Source organism: Panthera pardus, unplaced genomic scaffold (genome assembly GCF_024362965.1).
Source record: "Panthera pardus isolate Hobbes unplaced genomic scaffold, ASM2436296v1 HiC_scaffold_2, whole genome shotgun sequence".
Taxonomy (NCBI): Eukaryota; Metazoa; Chordata; class Mammalia; order Carnivora; family Felidae; genus Panthera; species Panthera pardus.
In genome coordinates this window covers 108,803,750-108,823,602 of record NW_026526765.1, presented here as the reverse complement: position 1 = coordinate 108,823,602, position 19,853 = coordinate 108,803,750, and the positions used below count along the sequence as shown (strand labels likewise).

At 35.1% G+C, this 19,853-nt stretch overlaps 1 protein-coding gene across 1 annotated transcript in view; it reads left to right on the top strand.

The window, feature by feature from the left end:
- IPO11 (importin 11) overlaps positions 1-19,853 on the top strand; it is a 196,689-nt gene that overhangs the window by 106,535 nt on the left and 70,301 nt on the right. Inside the window, exons 25-26 of the mRNA XM_019414324.2 lie at positions 12,593-12,688; positions 13,613-13,726. Coding sequence (XP_019269869.1) covers positions 12,593-12,688; positions 13,613-13,726 — 210 coding nt within the window. The remainder of the gene's footprint in view (positions 1-12,592; positions 12,689-13,612; positions 13,727-19,853) is intronic.

Here is a 19,853-nt window from a genome sequence, read left to right as displayed (position 1 = left end):
CTTTGTGTAGCAAGGCTTTAAAATGTTTATGAATTGTAAACATATATCGGTGTCATGTGATACGTCTCACTGCTCCAGTTGGTTAGCCTACTTTTAGGAAGAAATTTTATTATTATAATTTAGAACTTTTAATTTGTGTTGGCTATCATAGTTACACTACTAACTTGTATAGATTGTGTATAATTTACAATGAATATCAAATCATTGTGTTGTATACCTGAAAGTAATGTATGTTCTATGTCAGTTATACCTCAATTAAAAAAAAAAAAAACTTTAAAAATAAACTGAGTTAATCTTTATGCCTTATATCTTTCCAGGTTAAAGATCTTTGTACGTTGCATATAATTTTGTATAATTAAGAACAGGCTCCGAGTTGTATATATTTATGTACTTAAGATATAACTAGTTTCAAATATATATATTTATAAACACATATGTGTTTATAAATATATAGTGAAATATATATATTTATAAACACATATGTGTTTATAAATATATAGATGTGTTTATAAATATATAGTGAAATATATCTTTACATGTACATGTATGTGTGTGTATATACATAACGTTCACATGTGCTCTGTTTGTACTTCACAAGAATGTATATCCCCTTTTTATCCCCCTCATTTCTTAGCTGTGTTCTAGATCAGATACGGTCAGATATGCGAGATGGTTAGGTGAAGTGTTAATTATCATAACAAAGTATGATTTATTGTATGGAAACCATGGCATTTATTTAGGTCCTAAAAACTATATGATTTCCCCCCAGTGAAATAAAAAGTGTTTGCTCAAAGAGGTCCATTTTAAGAAAGGTACAATTGACCCTTGAATAAGGCAGAGGCTTAAGTTCGTGATGCTCTGCACATTTGAAAATCCAGGTTTAACTTCTGAGTCCCCATAAACTTCTAATAAACCCTGCTGTTAACCAAAAGCTTATGTAAATAATCCATTAACAAGTGTGTTTTAAGTTTATCTGTATTATATACTGTATTCTTAAAGTAAGGCAGAGAAAAAATGTTATTATGGAAATCATATGAGATAAAATGAAAAGACATGAGAAAATGCATTTACTGTACTGAAAAAATCTGCATAAAAGTGGAACTGCACACTTCAAACCCATGTTGTTCGAGAGTCAGCTGTATGTAACTAATGAAAGTAATTGTCATACTAATCCACAGTGTAAATGGTGGGGGCGTACTAAGCGGGTAAATGTGCAGATGGTAAAATCCTCTGTATTAACCACTGTGATAGCTGCTATGCATCGAATAAGAGTAATTATCAGTGTGAATTTACTGAAGCATCATAATATTTAAAGTGTTCTTCAGACATTTATTGTATACACGCACTTATAAAACTCCAGATATCCATGTTAATATGCTTATTGATTTTACTTTCATATTGGTTGCATTTGATATCTTTGGTGATTTTCATTTATTCACCAAGTGGGTCAGCAAACTTTCTGTAAAGTACCAGATAGTAAATGTTTTAGGGTTTGTGGGCCCATAGAGTCTTTGTCTCAACTATTTGTATCTGCCATTATAGAATTGAAAGCAGTTATAAATGATATGTAATTGAATAAGTGTGGCTGTATTCCAGTAATGCTTTATTGATAGGGTTATGGTTCATGGGCATAGTGTGCCAACCCTTGGTATTGGTATTTATTGCTTTCTTCTACTAGGCATAGGTGATAGGAAAACAGTTTCTGCTTTTAACTCATTTTGTTGGAGGGGAGTGGCAAGTAAACAAAACAGTCCCTATTCAGTGTTATTTAAATAGTGGCTTTGCATTAGAGGTATCTCAAAAGTTTAGTAGAGGTTATGGTTTCCAGATAAAACACAGTTTTTTTATTTGCAAATTATGGCAACCTAGGTTAGGATGAATTAGACAAATACCAAGTTAAATAACACAAAGAAGTGAGAAAGACTAAGAACAGAGAAAATACTGTGATGATTGTCTATTGAAGGTGAAGATAATGGTGGTATTTAAAACATATAGTAACTATAAATTGGAAGGTGTCCTATGCCGTAGTACTGAGGGTTTCACTTATCAGATGATCAGACAAGGGAGGTACCGGATCATATCATTAAGGACTATATATATTTCCCAGGGCCACTATAACAAAGTACCACAGTGTGGGTGACTTACAACAATAGAAGTCAACGTATAATAGTAATTACGTTTCTCATAGGGTTCTACGTACCAGAAGTCTAAAATCAAGATGTTGGCGTGGCCATGTTCTCTCTGGACTCTGGGAGAGAGTATGTTCCATGTTTTTGTCTTAGCTTTTGGTGATTGCCAACAATCTTTGGCTTCCTTAGTTAGTGCATGCATCATTTCAATCTCTGCCTTCCATTGTCACTTGACATTCTCCTTATATCTCTTTTTTCTCTTCTAGTAAGAATACCAGTCATAATGGATTATGGGTCTATCCTAATTGTATCATCTTAACCTATTTATATCTGCAAAGACCCTGTTTCCAACTAAGGTCACATTCACAGGTGCCTAGGATTAGAACGTATTTTTTTGGCAGGAGCAATTCAACCTGTAACATTTACTGTTAAAAAGATGTCTTTTGTGTGTGGAGATGCAGCAAGGAGAACTTGACCTGAGTGTTTTGTAGATGAAAGTGACCCAATAGAAGGAAGGATGGCTCCAGATGATAGAAGGGATTGGGATTTCGAATCTAGAGCGTTTGTGGAAAGATTAGCTTAAGGGGGGGGGGGGGGGGCAGGAGTTTGTTTTCTGAGAGAGTTGGCAAAATGGCAATAATAGAAGATGTAGATAATAATATTAGGTGAGAAGTGTAGCAAACTGACGTGTGACCTTGGTGTTTTCAGTCAAAGAAGAGACAAGGTTAGAGCTGCCTGATGCCTGTCACTCTTGAGGCAGAGATATAATTGCAAGATGATGTGTATATTTGTACTTTCTGGCAGGGTGGGGGGCTATGAGTATTATTCATCTGACCATTCTTAAATGAATTACACATTGCTGATGTTAAAATAGATACGAATGGTTCATTTATATATTAGAACAATGTCTTTAGGCTTTAAGAGAATTCTTATACTATAGAAAGGCTTTTAACAGGAGTTGAAATAAGAAGATCTTTGGTTAATTCTGATTCTTCACACAAAGTCCCTTTATCAAACACATTATTTTCTTCATCGCACTGTCCAATTTTTGCTGCTCTGGATTTGAAATCACTATAGAAACTGAAAGCCAAGATAATGTTGTAAAATAAAAATAGGGCAAATAGAACAAAAATATGGCAGAACTCTGGTTTTAATTTCATATTTATTTTCTTTTTTAGTATAGGGTTAAAGGGTGAGAATGTGAGCCACAGTTGGAAAAGAAGCATGGGGCTCTGAAGGGGTAATTATAGGAATCTGTGGCTTATAGAGACCCTGGATGCCTGAGGCCTGGTCTGCTGCCATGTGTTTTCTCAGTCCTCACTCCCACTACTTTCAAAGGATTCTCTCAGCTGCAAAGATTTTATTTATTTATTTATTTATTTATTTTTTATTTATTTTTTTTTTTTTGGGACAGAGAGAGACAGAGCATGAACGGGGGAGGGGCAGAGAGAGAGGGAGACACAGAATCGGAAACAGGCTCCAGGCTCCGAGCCATCAGCCCAGAGCCTGACGCGGGGCTCGAACTCACGGACCGCGAGATCGTGACCTGGCTGAAGTCGGACGCTTAACCGACTGCGCCACCCAGGCGCCCCTCAGCTGCAAAGATTTTAAGTAACACTGGACATGTTGTGTACAAAAATGTTCTTGCGAATTTTTAATGCATTTATGCCCTTACCAAACTGATGTAGCAGCAATATATAATTTTACTGAGAAACTTCATCTGTCTTAGGTAATCCTAGCCTCATCTTTTGCCTGGGTGATAATTTCTTCCCTAGAACTAGAAGATATTTAAAAAAAAAAAAAAAAAAAAAGTCAACACTGGGCCTTAATTCTACCTGAGGAAAAAATGACTGGCAATATAGGAGTGAAAGAAATTTGAAAGGAAATTGCCTTCTCATTTTGATGGTATCTTTATAGATTTCTCTCTCTCTCTCTCTCTCTCTCTCTTTCTCTCTCTCTCTCTCTCTCTCTCTCTCTCTCTCTCTCTCGGAGTGTGTGTGTGCGTGTATCTATCTTTCTCCTCTAGGAGACTAAGCTTTTCCATGGTCCTAACTTCAATAAATTATGTATTCTCTTTTCTCTGAATGCATACAGTGTGTTTTGGAAGCAAGGGAATCCATAATTCTTACGTTAAGGATTGCACAGTGATTATCCCTATGTCCAGCAGAAATACCAACTGAAACATACCAACATTCCCTCTTGGCCTGTGCTTTGCACATCCATCTGGAGTATATTCTGGGCCTAACTTCTCTCATTTGTTAATGTAAGGAGTTGTGCCACATGAAATTTTAATAATTCGTAACTGCATTATCTGAAGTCCTCTGTGCTAAATTTTAATGGATATATTTTAAGTGGTTAAGAAAAGAAGTTGTTTCTTAGTTTTAAACACCTCCCAAAAAATTTGAATTGGAATGTTTTTGCTTTTTCCTGCTTTGTCGTGGTATTAATAATTTCTGAAGGACAAATTGTTCTGAGCCATATGGAATGGGTATTGTGAAATTCATTTGAAAAATGATGCAGATTTTTAGGATGTGTCATAAGGGGAATGTTGACTATTTTTAATTCTATTCTTAACGAAATAATATAATTAAAGCGGTCTAGCATGGTGGGTGAGACTCCAGATTGAAGTGAAACTTGCCAGGGTTGGAATATTGGCCCTGCTCCTTCACAGCTGTGGAAGGTGAGCAGGTTACTGTGTTCCTCACTTTCCGTCTTGAAAATGGGCAGGAAAACTACCTGTATCCTAGAGTTGAGAGGAGGATCACATGAGCGTACATGTGTGAAGAACTCACCACAGTGCCTACCATGTAATCAGGTAGTATAAGTGTTGGCTATTTTTACCTAATTATATAATTAAGTACTCGTCCGATATCTCCCTTCGGAGAAAGTTAGGCTACCATACTTGTAGGCCATATAATTCATTTGGTTAAGATTTTTGGCTGTAAGAAAACCAAAACAAACCAAGTTATTCCACCTCTTCTATTGAACATTTCTTCTAAATAAGTGTTTATTTAAAGTAAAAAATACATTAGTTAAAACTTCAAAACTAAGGCTATTTACACAATGATAAAGCTTCATTTTTTATCAAGAATTATATATCTCAGCTGGCTCTTTGAAATTAATTTTATTTAATTCTTTCTGGCTTTCCAAAATAGTAGCATAGTCTTTTAAAAAATTTTTATTGTGGAAATTACCAAATTTACTAGAAAAAAATTTCTTTGCCTCTCCTTTTTCCTTTCATGTGAAAGGTGATATCACTGTTGGTTTTTTTATTAACAAAATTTTTTTTAATGTTTATTTTTGAGAGAGAGAGCGCAAGTGGGACAAGAGCAAAGAGAGAGGGAGACACAGAATCTGAAGCAGGATCCAGGCTCTGAGCTGTCAGCACAGAGCCTGACACGGAGCTGGAACTCAGGAACTGTGAGATCATGACCTGAGCTGAAATCGGACGCCCAGCAATTGACTGAGCCATCCATGTGCCCCTGATATCATTGTTTCTTAATTGTACCTAATAATATTTGATTTAGTAATTCAGCACAAATCAGTTATCATGCAAGTGTACGTTAAAATATTTGTACCATTGGGGCGCCTGGGTGGCGCAGTCGGTTAAGCGTCCGACTTCAGCCAGGTCACGATCTCGCGGTCCGTGAGTTCGAGCCCCGCGTCGGGCTCTGGGCTGATGGCTCAGAGCCTGGAGCCTGTTTCCGATTCTGTGTCTCCCTCTCTCTGCCCCTCCCCCGTTCATGCTCTGTCTGTCTCTCTCTGTCACAAAAATAAATAAAAAACGTTGAAAAAAAAAATTTAAAATATTTGTACCATTTAACAAAAGTTAAAGATTAAACCAGTTTCTTCGGACATACAGCGACAGGAGTTCCTTGATAGGATATGAGTACTTGAATTAAAAATTGGCCATCTCATACAACATTTAACACTATTTTTGTGTAAACATTGCTATAACTAAACCTGTGTATTTTATTTGAAATCTCAGAGGCTAGATCTTATTTAATTGACGATAAATACTAGGAGTTTGGCAACTAGGAATAAATTCTTTGTGTTTTTTAAATGAAGGAATATTTTAGGACAATGGTGCTTTTATGCCTGTACCTGAAAACTGAGAGAGTTCTCAAAATTTTTGTCATTTTCCTATTCTCAGAGTTCCAGTAAAGCTATAATAATATTTAATATTAGCTCATTATTTTCATTTTTAATATCTCTAAGATACTGTTTCTTAATATAGTAAGCCATATAACATTTTTAATACATTTTTGGCTAAATGTCACTGTTACACTAATTTCTGACACTATCTAGAAGTAGCTGCTTTATTCTTTGAAGCAGAAAATTATAATGTTACAAAAATTGGCTAGAGAGACAAGTATACCTGCTTTAGAAGCAAATGGTTAAGAGCAAAAATAGACTTTATTATATTTTGTGACTCAGAACAAGTTATCTAGGTGAATACAATTCTAAAAATACTCAAATTTGAATTACTAACCTCTCTTTAATTTGAAATTTGTCTATATGAGTACATATCATTTTGAGTTTAGAAACTCTCTTGTCATGGTCTTATCAACCAGTAATGAGTCATGTTGCTTTCATTCACTGTAGTAAGACTTAAGATGGCACAAATATTTTTAAGGTATAATTTATTCTGTAATAATAATAATAATAATAATAGATGTAATATTAACATATATACTACACATTGCTAAGCACATAACAGTCCTCACATAAACTTATGATGATAGTACTGGTTTTTTTCCCCATTTTACAGATGAGAAATTAAATCACAAAGAGGTAAATACTTTGTCCAAGGTCACACACCTACTAAGTATTGGATCTGTAATATAAACATAGGCATTCTGACTTCAGGATCCATGCCTTTAACCACTGTGTTTGCAGTGTAAGCCTAAAACAAGAAAATGGTTTGAGTGGAAGATACCAGCTAAAAGCCTGCATTTTTTTGACAGATTTAAAAAATATAGTCTGTTCCAAGTATATTCAGAAAAGGGATGGATTAAAACCAAAGTGTAGAAGTTCAATTTATAATAGCAGAATGATAAAAAATAATTAGTAATAGGTAATTAGATGATTGGAGGTACACCAGCTTATTAAACCACATGGAAAAGTACTGTGCAGCTTAAAAAGGAATGAAGATGACCTCTGTATAATAGTGTTCAAATGATTTTGAGATTATAAGCGACGACTAGTGTCTGGAATTTTCTTGTTTCAAGAGTACAACATACAGAACAATGGACAAATAAACCAAATTAATAAAGGTGGTTATGGAGTGGGAAGAGGGAGAGAGGGTAAAAGGTAGATCTTTCAGGTTGTATGCCTGTTGTTTGCTTTAGGTTTTGGAGTCAAATAGATGCTTTACAGGATTTAAAATAATAAAGCAGAAGTAGTTCCTAAAGATCAAAAACAGGTAAAACATTTGCATCTATTATTATGTTGGTGCCATAGCCATCTGAGAAGAATATTTCAAGTAACTTTAGTACATACTATTTTACATGTGTATCCCTGGTGGGATACAATATTAGACCAAAAAGAAACACTCGGAAATTATAAATTGCATTCAACAGTGTTATTGTCATTAGTAATTATTAGTATGGTTATTTTGAAACCTGTAAGTATATATGTAGAATCTTGTATTTATTAGTAAGAAACAAGTTAATGTTATTACAATCTGAGATTTTTCACTGTAAGAGAAAGATGGAAATACAAAATCAAAGAATTTATGTCAAACACTATAATCTTAGCTGGAGTTGGTGAATTTATGGTGTATACTTTTTGGAAGAGAAAATATTTCTTAAAGCTGTCTAAGGGAAAGACCTAGAAGCAGTGTTAATCCAGTGGCATAGATTGTGGCATAGAATCATAGAACATAGATTGTGGCCTGTAAATGTTGTTTCCTGCTGGTTGGCTCCAGAGTTGAGACAAGAGATACTCAAGATAAAATGGAGAGATCTCTTTGTGTCAGAAGGAAGAGAAGGTGGGAGTCTATGAAAAGGATACAGGAATCAATTTGAAGGAGCTCCTACTTGGCTAATGATGGGACAGTTTGAGCATCAGAATAAAACTGAACTGATTAAAACACATCACACAAGCTAGAATTCCTGAGAACATAATGATTCCCCTCCTAAGAAGAGTAAGTTATGATTTAAATTCTATTAATATCTGTATATTACCTTATTTTAAAGTATCTTTGATTACTTTAGTTGTCTTTAGAGTTATTTTCTTCTGTTTGGCCATCTGTGTGTACCTGCATTTCACTTGATATATACAGAATTGTTTATTACCCCTGAAATCATTAGATGGATTTTTCAAATTTTTTTTAGAATGGAAGGCAGTGCTGCTGATCAAAATGTTCGGAAGGATTTTGATCCTAGGTTTATAGAGGTGCCTTCTTCAGTGGAAATAGTCATAATTCGAGCTCTGTGGCTTTTAAGTCAAAACTGCTTTATCTTACTTGGAAAGTGGACTGTGAAATATCATGTGTGGAAGTTAAAAAGGACCATTCCATGGATTTTCACTTCTCAGGTTCATCATGTCCACAATAAAACCTCATTATTATTAGCAGGACCACAATTGTACCATTGGTCAAACATGAAAACTAGGATTAATTCCAGACTTTTTCACCTTTGGTTAACTTGTTCAATTGGTTTTCTAAATCTTATCAGTTCTATTTTTTAAATTTTCTTTTGATTCTGTTTCACAATCCCTGCTCCAAGTCTCATAATAGCATTTTGGTACATAATTTTTCAGAAACAACCTCATCTTCCATAGCTATGGTTCCTAACCTTTTTGAATACAAAGATTCCATTTTAGTCCTGAAATATTTGTGCGTCCTTTATACAATAGTAACTGTCTTTATATATAAAGAAAATGCATACTGACGGCTGGTTTGTACTGAATGATACATTTAAGTGAATTTATACTTTGAAAATCATAACGATCTAAATGTGTGATGATACTCCTTTTCTGCACACGCTTCTGTAATCTTTGGAATTAATAATTTTTTTGGTGTAATTTTTTATATGCACTACTTTCTTTGCCAGTAGTTTCTGCTCAATACATTCAGATGCTTTGACCCATCGGGTATTTTATTACTTTAATTTTCTTGATGAAGTCTCTTCCAGAGCTATCCTCACTCCCCGGCCTTCCTCTTCTGCCCCAGGCTTGTAGCTGCTTCTTGTTCCCGGTATCCCGAGATTTTACAATGATGTGCCTTGATGTCAGTTGATTTTAATTTATTGTACTAGGCACTACTGGGGTCTCCTAGTCTGGAAACTCTTTTAGAGCCTTTCAAGATAATACACTGTCTTCCATGGGGAGAGAGATGGTCAGTTGCCCAAGATGTGCAGATTTGGGAATATCGGGCAATCTGTTCCATAAATAGACTTTCAGTCAGTCTTAGTTTTAGCTTTTTCTATACTCTATTTTCCAAAGGAGATTCTGCTAATTTCTGTGGGTTTTGATGAGAGGTAGCAAGAAGATAGATGGTGTAAATTAAGTTGCTTCTCCACTCTGTCCATTGCAACCTTAGGTTTTTAGCTCTTTGTGACCTGATAAGTCAATTACTTTTTTAATTTCTTCTTTGTGTCTTCCAGTGTTCATCTCTCATCCCGTGGTCCTTTTAAAATTATGCTCCCTCCCTTTAAAATCCTTGTACTGTAATCATAGCAGAGTATCAGGAGGGAATGAAGTTAAATGTTTGTCTAACATCAGCAGATGATTTATTTTCCATTCATAGCTAAAGTAGAGACTTGGTGGTAGCATCTACCTCTGAGATTCTCTCAGTTTACTAGTTTATCTACATATTTCCCCATCTTTATTCCAAATCTCTCTCTTTTTTTTTAAATACACTTTATTGTGGTTAGATTGAATTATCTTCAGAATTTCATCTCTGGTTGCTTTTAATCAGGAGCTGTGATATCTTTTATCCTATATCTCTTAGTAGATAGAATATTGCTTGGCCCACAGAGTTTTTGTATTTTTAAACTTTTCTTTGGACATTCCCTTTACTTCTTGCTCAAAATTAGAGCATCCATGGGTACTATTTGCTAATCCTGACAATGTTTCAAAATGCATGGAGATGTATTTGATTGTGATCGTGTTTGGAGTATGCTCTTGGCAGATAATGAACAGAAACCAGAGATGCTAAAAGCTCCTCAATGCATGGAGTAGTCCTGAACAGTAAATCCTTATCCCACTCAGAATGTCAGTCATCATGCTTGAGAAATAATGCTACAAGTTTTAAGGGCAGCTTGGCTCTGCCTTGAGTCTACTACCTGCCCACAAACCTCTCAAATGGTGTCTGGTTTCATTCTTACCTCTCCAGCAGTGGTACTATAAGCATGGGAAATTCCTTCTTGGTCCTCATTGCTGTTTCCTGACTATTGCCCTTCTTGCTCCCTAAAAAATATAACAAAAGTAAACAAACAAAAAATCTCACTCTACTTTGAATTTCATGCTACCTATCTTTGTTATAGAGGGAACCCATTTCACTCACACTTCAAAATTTTCACCTGTAACAATCAGTGTTGATGATTGGTAACTTACATAATTATATTATAAATGAAATAAGATTATTTCTCACTTAATAAATATACAGTATGTATGCAACAAGCCTTTTTTGTCTAATTTATTGATAAACTTGGAAGGTGGATTCACCTTTGGAGAGTGAGTATAGTTTTTATTAACTTCCCTTTTCTCGCTTAAAAGCCAATACTTTTAAAAATAATTAACATACATTATTTAGGTATATAATATAATGATCTAGTAGTTCTGCACATGACTCTGTTCTCAGCATGAAAAGTGTACTCTTAATCCCCTTCACCCTATATCACACACCTTCCCACCTACCACCTCTGGTAACCACCAGTTCTCTGTATTTAAGACTATTTTTTTGGCTTGTCTCTTTTTTTCTTTGTAAACTATTTTGTTGCATAAATTCCACACGAGTGCAATCATATGGTATTTGTCTTTCTCTCACTGACTTATTTCATATAGCATAATACCCTCTAGATCCATCTGTGTTGTTGCAAATGGCAAGAGTTCATTCTTTTTTATGGCTGAGTAATATTCCATTGTATATCTGTACCACATCCTTTTTATCTTTTCATCTGTGGATGGCCACTTGAGTTGCTTCTGTATCTTGGCTATTGGAGATAATGCTAGAATAAACATAGAATAAAGCGTATGTCTTTTTGAATTAGTGTTTTCATTTTCTTTGGGTAAATAGCTAGTAATGGGTTACTGAATCATAAGGTACTTCTAGTTATAATTGTTTGAGGTCGCTCCATACTGTTTTCCACACGGCTGCACCTGTTTGCAATCCCACCAACTGTGCAACAGGGTTCCTTTTTCCCCACATCCTCAGTTATTTTAGCCATTTTTTGGGTGTGACATGATACCTCATTTTGGTTTTAATTTTTATTTCCCTGATGATGAGTGATACTGAACATCTTTTCATGTGTCTGTTGGCAATGTATATGTCTTCTTTGGAAAAATACCTATTTGTCATCTCATTTTAATCAGATTATTTGTTTTTTGGGGGTGGTGGTGGTATTGCATTGTCTGTTATTTATATGTCTTGGATATTAATCCCGTTTCAGATACATTATTTGCAATTATCTTCTTACACTTGGTAGATTGTCTTTTTGTTGTTGATGGTTTCCTTTGCTGTGCAAAACCTTTTTATTTTGGTGTAGTTCCAATGCTTGCATTTTGCTTTTGTTTCCCTCACCAAAGGAGACTCAAGTGTTTCTACAGCAGACGTCTAAGACATTACTGCCTATGTTTCTTCCAGGAATTTTATCGTTTTGGATCTCACATTTAGGTCTTTAATCCATTTTGAGTTTGTTTCTGTATATGGTGTAAGAAAATGATCCAGTTTCATTCTTTTGCATGTAGCTGTTGAGTTTTCCCAGTACCATTTGTTGAAGAGACAGTCTTTTTCCCATTGCATATTCTTGCCTCCTTTGTTGAAGATTAATTGACCATATAATTATGGGTTTATTTCTGTGCTTTCTGTTCTCTTCCACTGATTTATGTGTCTGTTGTTGTGCCAGTGCCATACTGTCTTAATTACTACAAAAAAGCAAACACTTAGGAAATGCCTTTTGCTGCCTCTGTTGGTGTGACGTTTTGTAAGGGTTTTTTATAATGCAAATGTGATACATTAACAGAATGATATCTGTTATTAGAATGTGATTAATTATTCTATGTGATATGTATAGCTATGTCTATATATTATACACCTTATATCACTTTTTTTATCAAATCGATTTTTAATGGATTGTAAAAGTGCATCTAGTGTTGGAATATTGAATATATCATATGTGTTTGTGTATTCTGAGATTTAGTGTGTGTTCTTTAATTCATTGTTTTCTTTACCTGTATTTGCATGAAGCATTTACTTGCATTATTAAGTATTACCAGTATGTCTTTCTGATTTTTAGGTTGTGGAAAACGCCCTTAAAGTGAACCCAGTATTAGGCCCACAAATGTTTCAACCAATTCTACCCTGTGTTTTCAGAGGTATTATAGAAGGAGAGGTAAGATTTTCCTTAAGCTTCTAAGAGTAGTAGTATTGGATTCTAGGATTCTACTTTTTTTCTTTAAGTTTTATGTATGTATGTATGTATTTATGTGTGTGAGAGAGAGAGAGAGCGTGCGCGCATGAGTGGGGGAGGGGCAGAGACAGAGGGAGAGAAAGAGACTCTCCAGCAGGCTCCACACTGCCAGCACAGAGCCTGACGTGGGGCTCAAGCCCACGGAGCTGCAAGATCATGATCTGAGCCAAAACCAAGAGTCGGATGCTTAACTGCCTGAGCCATCTACTTTTATTTTCCTTCTTCGTTGGAAAAATACTTTTTCTTTATTATTACAGATAAACAGAGACCTTTTCTTATAATTGGAGTGTTTTGAAGTATATCAAGTAATTTTCAGGGTAGTTATCCAACTTTGCATTTTCCTTCTCCACAAAGTATAGCTTTTTTTTTTTAAACGTATGTCTCTTATTCATATGCATGTGTATTCATCCACAAAGATTTGAAGCAGAGGAATGGAAAAGAACAGTGCTAGTTGTAGCACTTATTAAATATATGCAAATAATGCTTTTTTTTTTGAAGTCACTCTTTTAAGTTGATCCATGTAACTATGTACTTTTGGAGTATTCACAGTAATATGAATAAATAAGCCATCGGTAAATATTCTTTCTGTGTTTCTGTTTATAATCCATATAACATATATGTAACACATTTATTTGACCTTGTATGACATATATTTAGTAAGTTACTTCAAACTCAGATAATACTGGCACTTTATCCTAAAGAAGGGATTTTGATGTAGAATGTTATTGTATATCCCTGTTGACTGTTACTGTGTCTGTAATTGTTCTTATTTATACTCCTACCTAATTTTGACTCCTACCTATACTCCTGACATAATTTTATGTGTGCTGTCATTTATTTTTACAGAGGTATCCTGTCGTGATGTCAACATATCTTGGAGTTATGGGTCGAGTCCTGCTACAAAATACTAGTTTTTTTTCTTCGCTTCTTAATGAGATGGCACATAAATTTAATCAAGAGGTAAGAATCAGTTTAGTTAAATTAAAGAAATTCAGTCTTAATTCAAATAAGGATTGGAAATAATTTGGTGAAATAATTCTATAAAAGTCTTGTAGTATTTAAAATTTTATATTTAAAATTTTTAATAACTTACATTATACCTGTAATTTTGAAGAAGAAGGAAAAAGGAATCTGTGAATGGCAACTGAAATTTACCCTTGTTCTCTTCATAATAGACACTTGTATTCTGCTTAGCCATAGGATGGAATTTTCATTTGTTTATGGTTGCAATTTTTATTTATTCATACTTGAAGCAGAAATACTTGACATAAAATTATTTGCTCTCTTGCAATGTCATGCAGTGAGTTTTCTTCGTAATTATTGTGGGAAATAAGGTTATCAGCAAAAGCTTACTAAAAAAAATCTGTAACTGAAACCAGCCACCAGGGCAAGTATGGAATAAGGTTCTTAAGTGAGTTGGTTCCTTGAGACTATATACATTATGTTAAAATATGGTTTTTGTGTTTTAGGTCCTTAATCTTTTCAGATTTGTAAGATCCAGAATGTGGAAAGTACTTGAACGATGTCTTTAGAATGGAGGCAATTTGTAAAATCTCTGTGAAATAAAACAAAGAATAACAGATGTGTTATTTCCACTTTTTAAAGGAAATCTAGATCAAGGAAGTGCAAATTTGAGAATGTATATGGCTTTTCCAGAATTTCATTTAGATATTATCACTAGATAATATCTAAATATCATTAGAACTCCTAGCCTTTGTTTAGATGAATAGATATGTAAGATTTTTCATTACCTTCATTAAATTTAGCTGTGATGGGATAATATTAAAACAGTTAAAGGAGTTTATTTAGTTCAGTTCAGCAAAATTTGTTGAGTGATTTTTAAAATAACAGTATATTTAACAACAATATAAGTGTCATGTATTATATTAAATCCTTACAACAACCTATTGAAATAATAGTATTTTTATTTCCATGTCTCATATAAGAAATCCGAGGCTTCCAGAAATTTACGAGCTTGCTTAATTTTACACAACTAGTAAGTGATGGAGTTGCTGTGTATACTCCAGCAACCTAACTTTGGAGCCTCATCTCTCAGTGAACACTCTACACTGCCTCCTATCCATCCTGGATCAGACACTTTTACACTACACACTGGAGACATTTGTTTTGACAAGCTTAGAGTAATCTTAAGGGAGAGAATACTTAAATGGGTAATTTCACAATAATAGTGTGAGCACTATGTTAGAGATGTGTTCATTGTGCTGCGAGAAGAGAGCTGTCTACTACATTTTTTTTCCTTTTTTGTGTGTGATAAAATACATATAAAATTTACCCTCAGTGATTTTTAAGTGTATCGTTCAGTGGTATTAAATATATTCATAATGTTGTACAATCATCAGCACCATCCATCTTTATAACTCTTCCAGTCTTATAAAACTTGAACCTCTACACCCGTTAAACCATAACTCTCCTAGCTGCTGGCAACCACCATTACACTTTCTATGCCTGTGATTTTGACTACTCTTAAGTACCTCATGTAAATGGAATCATAAAGTATTTGCCTTTTTGTGACTAACTTACATCACTGAGCATAATTTCCTTGTTGTAACATAGGTCAGATTTTACTTTCTTTTTAAGGCTGAAAGATATTCCAATGTATGTGTATGCCACATTTTGCTTATCTGTTCATGCTTGGGTTACTTCCACAATTTAGCTACTGTGAATAAAGCTACTATGAACATGGCTTTACACTTACCTCTCGAAGTCACTGTTTTCACTTATTTTGGATTGGTATCCTGAAAGTGGAATCCCCGGGCCATATGGTAATTCTATTTTTAATTTTGTGAGGAACCACCATACTCTTTTCCCCAGCAACTGTGCCATTTCAAATTCCTGCCCACTGTGCACAAGGGTTCCAGTGTTTGCCAACACTTGTTGTTTCTGTTTTGTTGTTGTTGTTGTTTTGAGAGTGTTCACCTTAATGTGTGTGAGGTGGTATCTCCGTGTATTTGTGAATAAATAGTGATGTAGACTGATGAATAGTGATGTAGACTGTCTCTTCATATGCTCATTGCCCATTTGTGTTTTTCTTCTTTGAAGAAATGTCTAGTCAAGTTCTTTGCCCTTCATTCAATCAGATTGTGTTTTGTTGTTGAGTTTGAGGAATTATTTATGTGTTCTAGATATTAATTCCTAGATATTATGTGTTTTAGATATTAATTCCAGATAAATGATTTGCAAATATTTTATCCTGTTCTGTGGGTTGCCTTGTTACTTTGCTGATAGCGTCTTTTGCTACACAAAATTTTTAGTTTTCAAGAAGTCCAGTTTGCCTTTCTTTTCCTTTTATTGCCTATGCCTTTCTGCCATATTCGAGAAATCATTGTCAAATCCAACGTGGGGAAGCTTTTTTTACTGTGGTTTTTTTTTTTGTTTGTTTTGTTTTTTTTAACACGGTGCATTAAAAAGTCGTACAGAAAATTTTCTGTAATTTCCTATCTATGTTTCCATGTTATCTCAAGTAATCATCATTTAAAAAAAATAGATGAGAAGAAAAGGCCACCTCCATGGTGTTAAATTTCATATTAAAGAGAAATCACAAACAGTGGCTATTGCTGGGACTGTTGGAGCCCGTTGACAGTGTGAAAGATTGAGGAAAGAGCTGTTATTATTGGTTCAGACTTCTTTCATTCCTGGTATTTAGAGCGTAAGCCTTTTATGGAACCCTTCTTATCTTTTCTCTTTTCATTTTTCATGACGAAGAGGGCATTTGTTTTTCCTCAAAGAATTCAACAAAAACATGTCAAGCCATCATGTTTGAGCGTAGAGACGAAGGGAATGAAAGTGAATAAAATAGTATTCCAGTTCAGATGGCTGCTTTTGACTCTAAGCAGTTTTGAAGAACATCAAAAATACATGCAGGAATTAATTAGGGCTAGGCAAATGAATTCCAGTAAATCCAGATAGCTTTGAAGCAAGCAAGGGTTTTGGAGATAGGTTTGTCTCTTCTCAACACTTGAGAACAGTATGAGATAGTAGAGTAGGCCAAGTTAAACTAAGAATGATAGCGTATCTTTGGGAAAGGAACTGGGTTTATTGCAGAAGCCACCATTAGAGTACTTTTTCTTCTAAGCATTTGTTGTGCAAAGTCTCTCAGGGTTACTTGTTTATATTGAATGAATGATGAAAACTTTTTAGACTAATCACCTAATTTAGAGCTTAGAACTTTGGGGATATTGCGTGGTCTAGGGAAATTTACTAGAAAGTCACAGTATTTGTAGGTGGGTTTTTTTTGTTTGTTTGTTTGTTGTTTTTTTTGTTTTTTTGTTTTTTTCTCCTGAGGGATAGCCTCTCTTTTAGTATGAACAACTGTTGTGGAAGTCAGGGTGGGGGAAAGGGCTTTGCTGGTGAGAATGTTTCACCATTCAGCATCTAGATTTTCATTTAAATTCTCTGACTTTATACCTCACCTTGCCTTCCTCTCTTCTTGGTTTCTTGAGTTGGAGCTTCTCTGATTTTAATTGTTCAGATTTTGTGTCTCTGAATTATTTCAGGAGTGGGAAAGGGGATCTACAAGGTTCTGATTGTTTCTTATACATATTCTCAGCCAGTTTTCCTGTCTTGAGCTCTGTGCCTCACCTCTGCCTTCTTTGAGGCATGATGATTGCAGGATTCTGAGGACCACATCTGCTTACATTATTGTTATTTCCTTGGCAGGCAGCTTGGCTTCAGGCTTTGCTGTTCTGCCCAGTCACTTAAGATTGTTTCATGCACCGGCCATCCTCCAAACACTGTTGCTGTCTTTACCTAGTGTAGTTTCTCCTCTTGGACTCTATGGGATTAATCCTTTGCTTTTTATATTTCTTTACTTTCATTGTGGGATTTAGGGGAGGGGGGAGTCCAACAAATGCCTATGTTCAGTACTAATTGATAATACTACATTATGAAAATAAAATGTCTGTATGCTTCCAGGATAGGTTTGCCTACAAAAGCTTACCATAATCTAGTTCTTGACTCCTTTAGCTTCATCCCTTAGCCTCCTTTTGGAACTTCATGATCAGCTATTCACTGCGCAGATCACTTTTCACTTTCTTGAGAGCACTTACCTTCCTCTTGCTCCAGAGTACTTGCCTACAGGCTCTTCATTCCCTCTCCCTCAAACACCCCGTCCCAGTTTCTCACCTTCCTTAGCTTGATTCTTCATCTTGTTTCCTTCTGCCTTAAAACTAAAATCCTCTAGGGGTTCCCGGGTGGTTCATTTGGTTAAGCATTCACCTCTTGGTTTGAGCTCAGATTCTGATCTCACAGTTCATGGGTTTGAGCTGCACGCTGAGGTCTGTGTTAACATTGTGGAACCTGCTTGGGATTCATATTCTCTCTCCCTCTCTCTCTCCCTCTCTCTCTCCCTCTCTCTCTCCCTCTCTCTCTCCCTCTCTCTCTCTCTCTCCCCTTTCCCAGCTCACACACTCTCTCTATCTCAAAATAAATAAACTTAAAAAAAAAAAAACAAACAAAAAACTAAGCTTCTCTAGGTAACTTTGCCTTAGTCTCCTAAGCTTTAGTTGGGTCTTTCTTAGGTATTCCTATAGTATTGGGAACTACGCATTTATCATCAGGGCCAGGTTTGGATGAGGCAAGTGAGGTGCTGAGAGTGAGCACCTCCTTAAATTTTGACCCCACACACTTTTTTTGCTTCATCCTTGTTTTGGCTCTATTGATGTGTTCACAGGGTCAGCAGACTATGTATGGCCTATGGCCCAGATTCAGTCTGCTGCTTGTTATTGTAAAGTCTATGAGTTAAGGATGGTTTTTATAGGGATGTCTATAAACTGGGTGGCTTAGTTGGTTAAGCATCCAACTCTTGGATTCGATTTAGGTCATGATCTCACAGTTCGTGGGATTGAGCCACATGTCAGGCTCTGTGCTGACAGCTCAGAGCCTGCTTGGGATTCTTTCTGCCTTTCTGTCTTTCTCCTGCTTACACTGTCTCTCTTTCTCTCTGAAAATAAACAAATAAACAAAGAAAAAGAATGGGTTTTATATTTCTTAATGGTTGAAAAAAGAATAGTAGTGTTTACTGACACATGGAAGTTTTCCAAAATTTTGTACTGGAATACATCCATGTGCATTTCTTTACATATTGTTTACGACTAATGTTGAGAGTTGAATATTTATGACTGAGACAGTAAGGTCCACAAAGCCTTAAATATTTACTAACTGTCCCTTTACAGAAAAAGCTTGCTGAGCCCCTGTGTTCGAATTGCTTATTTAATTAAAGTCCCCACACATTCACTGTTTTGTGCTGTTAATTATTTTTGTAATCAAGGAAATAAATGTATAGACTACGGAGACATCTGTCTTTGCTGATTGCATCCTTATTCCAACCAGATACTTTATTGTAGTTTTAGTTGTATACATTACATTTCAATGTTAACTTGATATTTGCTTTTACAATGGTTATGGTTTATTTTTTAAATCTTGCTTACTAGGTATTAATTGTAGGAAGTCTAGAGAGCCTCTCTACCATTTGTTTCCAAATTAAATGTGACTTGAAGACAAGTGATATATATCAGAAGTTACCAAATTGTCATGGTTCATGGCGCCCTTAGTGTGTCTATAATATTTTCACAGTGCTCATAAGCCAGAAGAAATAAAAATACCTCATGGTTTCTTTTATTAACTGGTTGGCTCCATGCAGCTTAATATGTACTTTAGTCCTAATAATTTAGTAGTTAACTGAAAAACAATATATAAGTCTAAAGAAAGAATAATATATTTATTTCATTCTTAAATTGCCACAATTACTTACTAATGGAATATGTATGCTTATTGGGCACCACTCAGATTCTCAAACTTTGGAGTCAGATTGGACACCTGCAACTTCGTTTTGTTTTACCTGGATTTCTGAGTAGTACTTCCCAAAGATAGAAAGTCATCATAAAGAAGAATTCCTGTGGTATCTGACAGATATTTCTCTGTGTCTCTGAATAATTATAAGCCTTTTGTGACTTCATTGCATCCTAGGATGCAGCACACAGTTAGCAGAACTCAAATATAAGTAATTGTCTTGAACATGTGTTTCCTTGACTTTATTACTTGTACAAAGTTGAAATATTTCTAGGAAAAC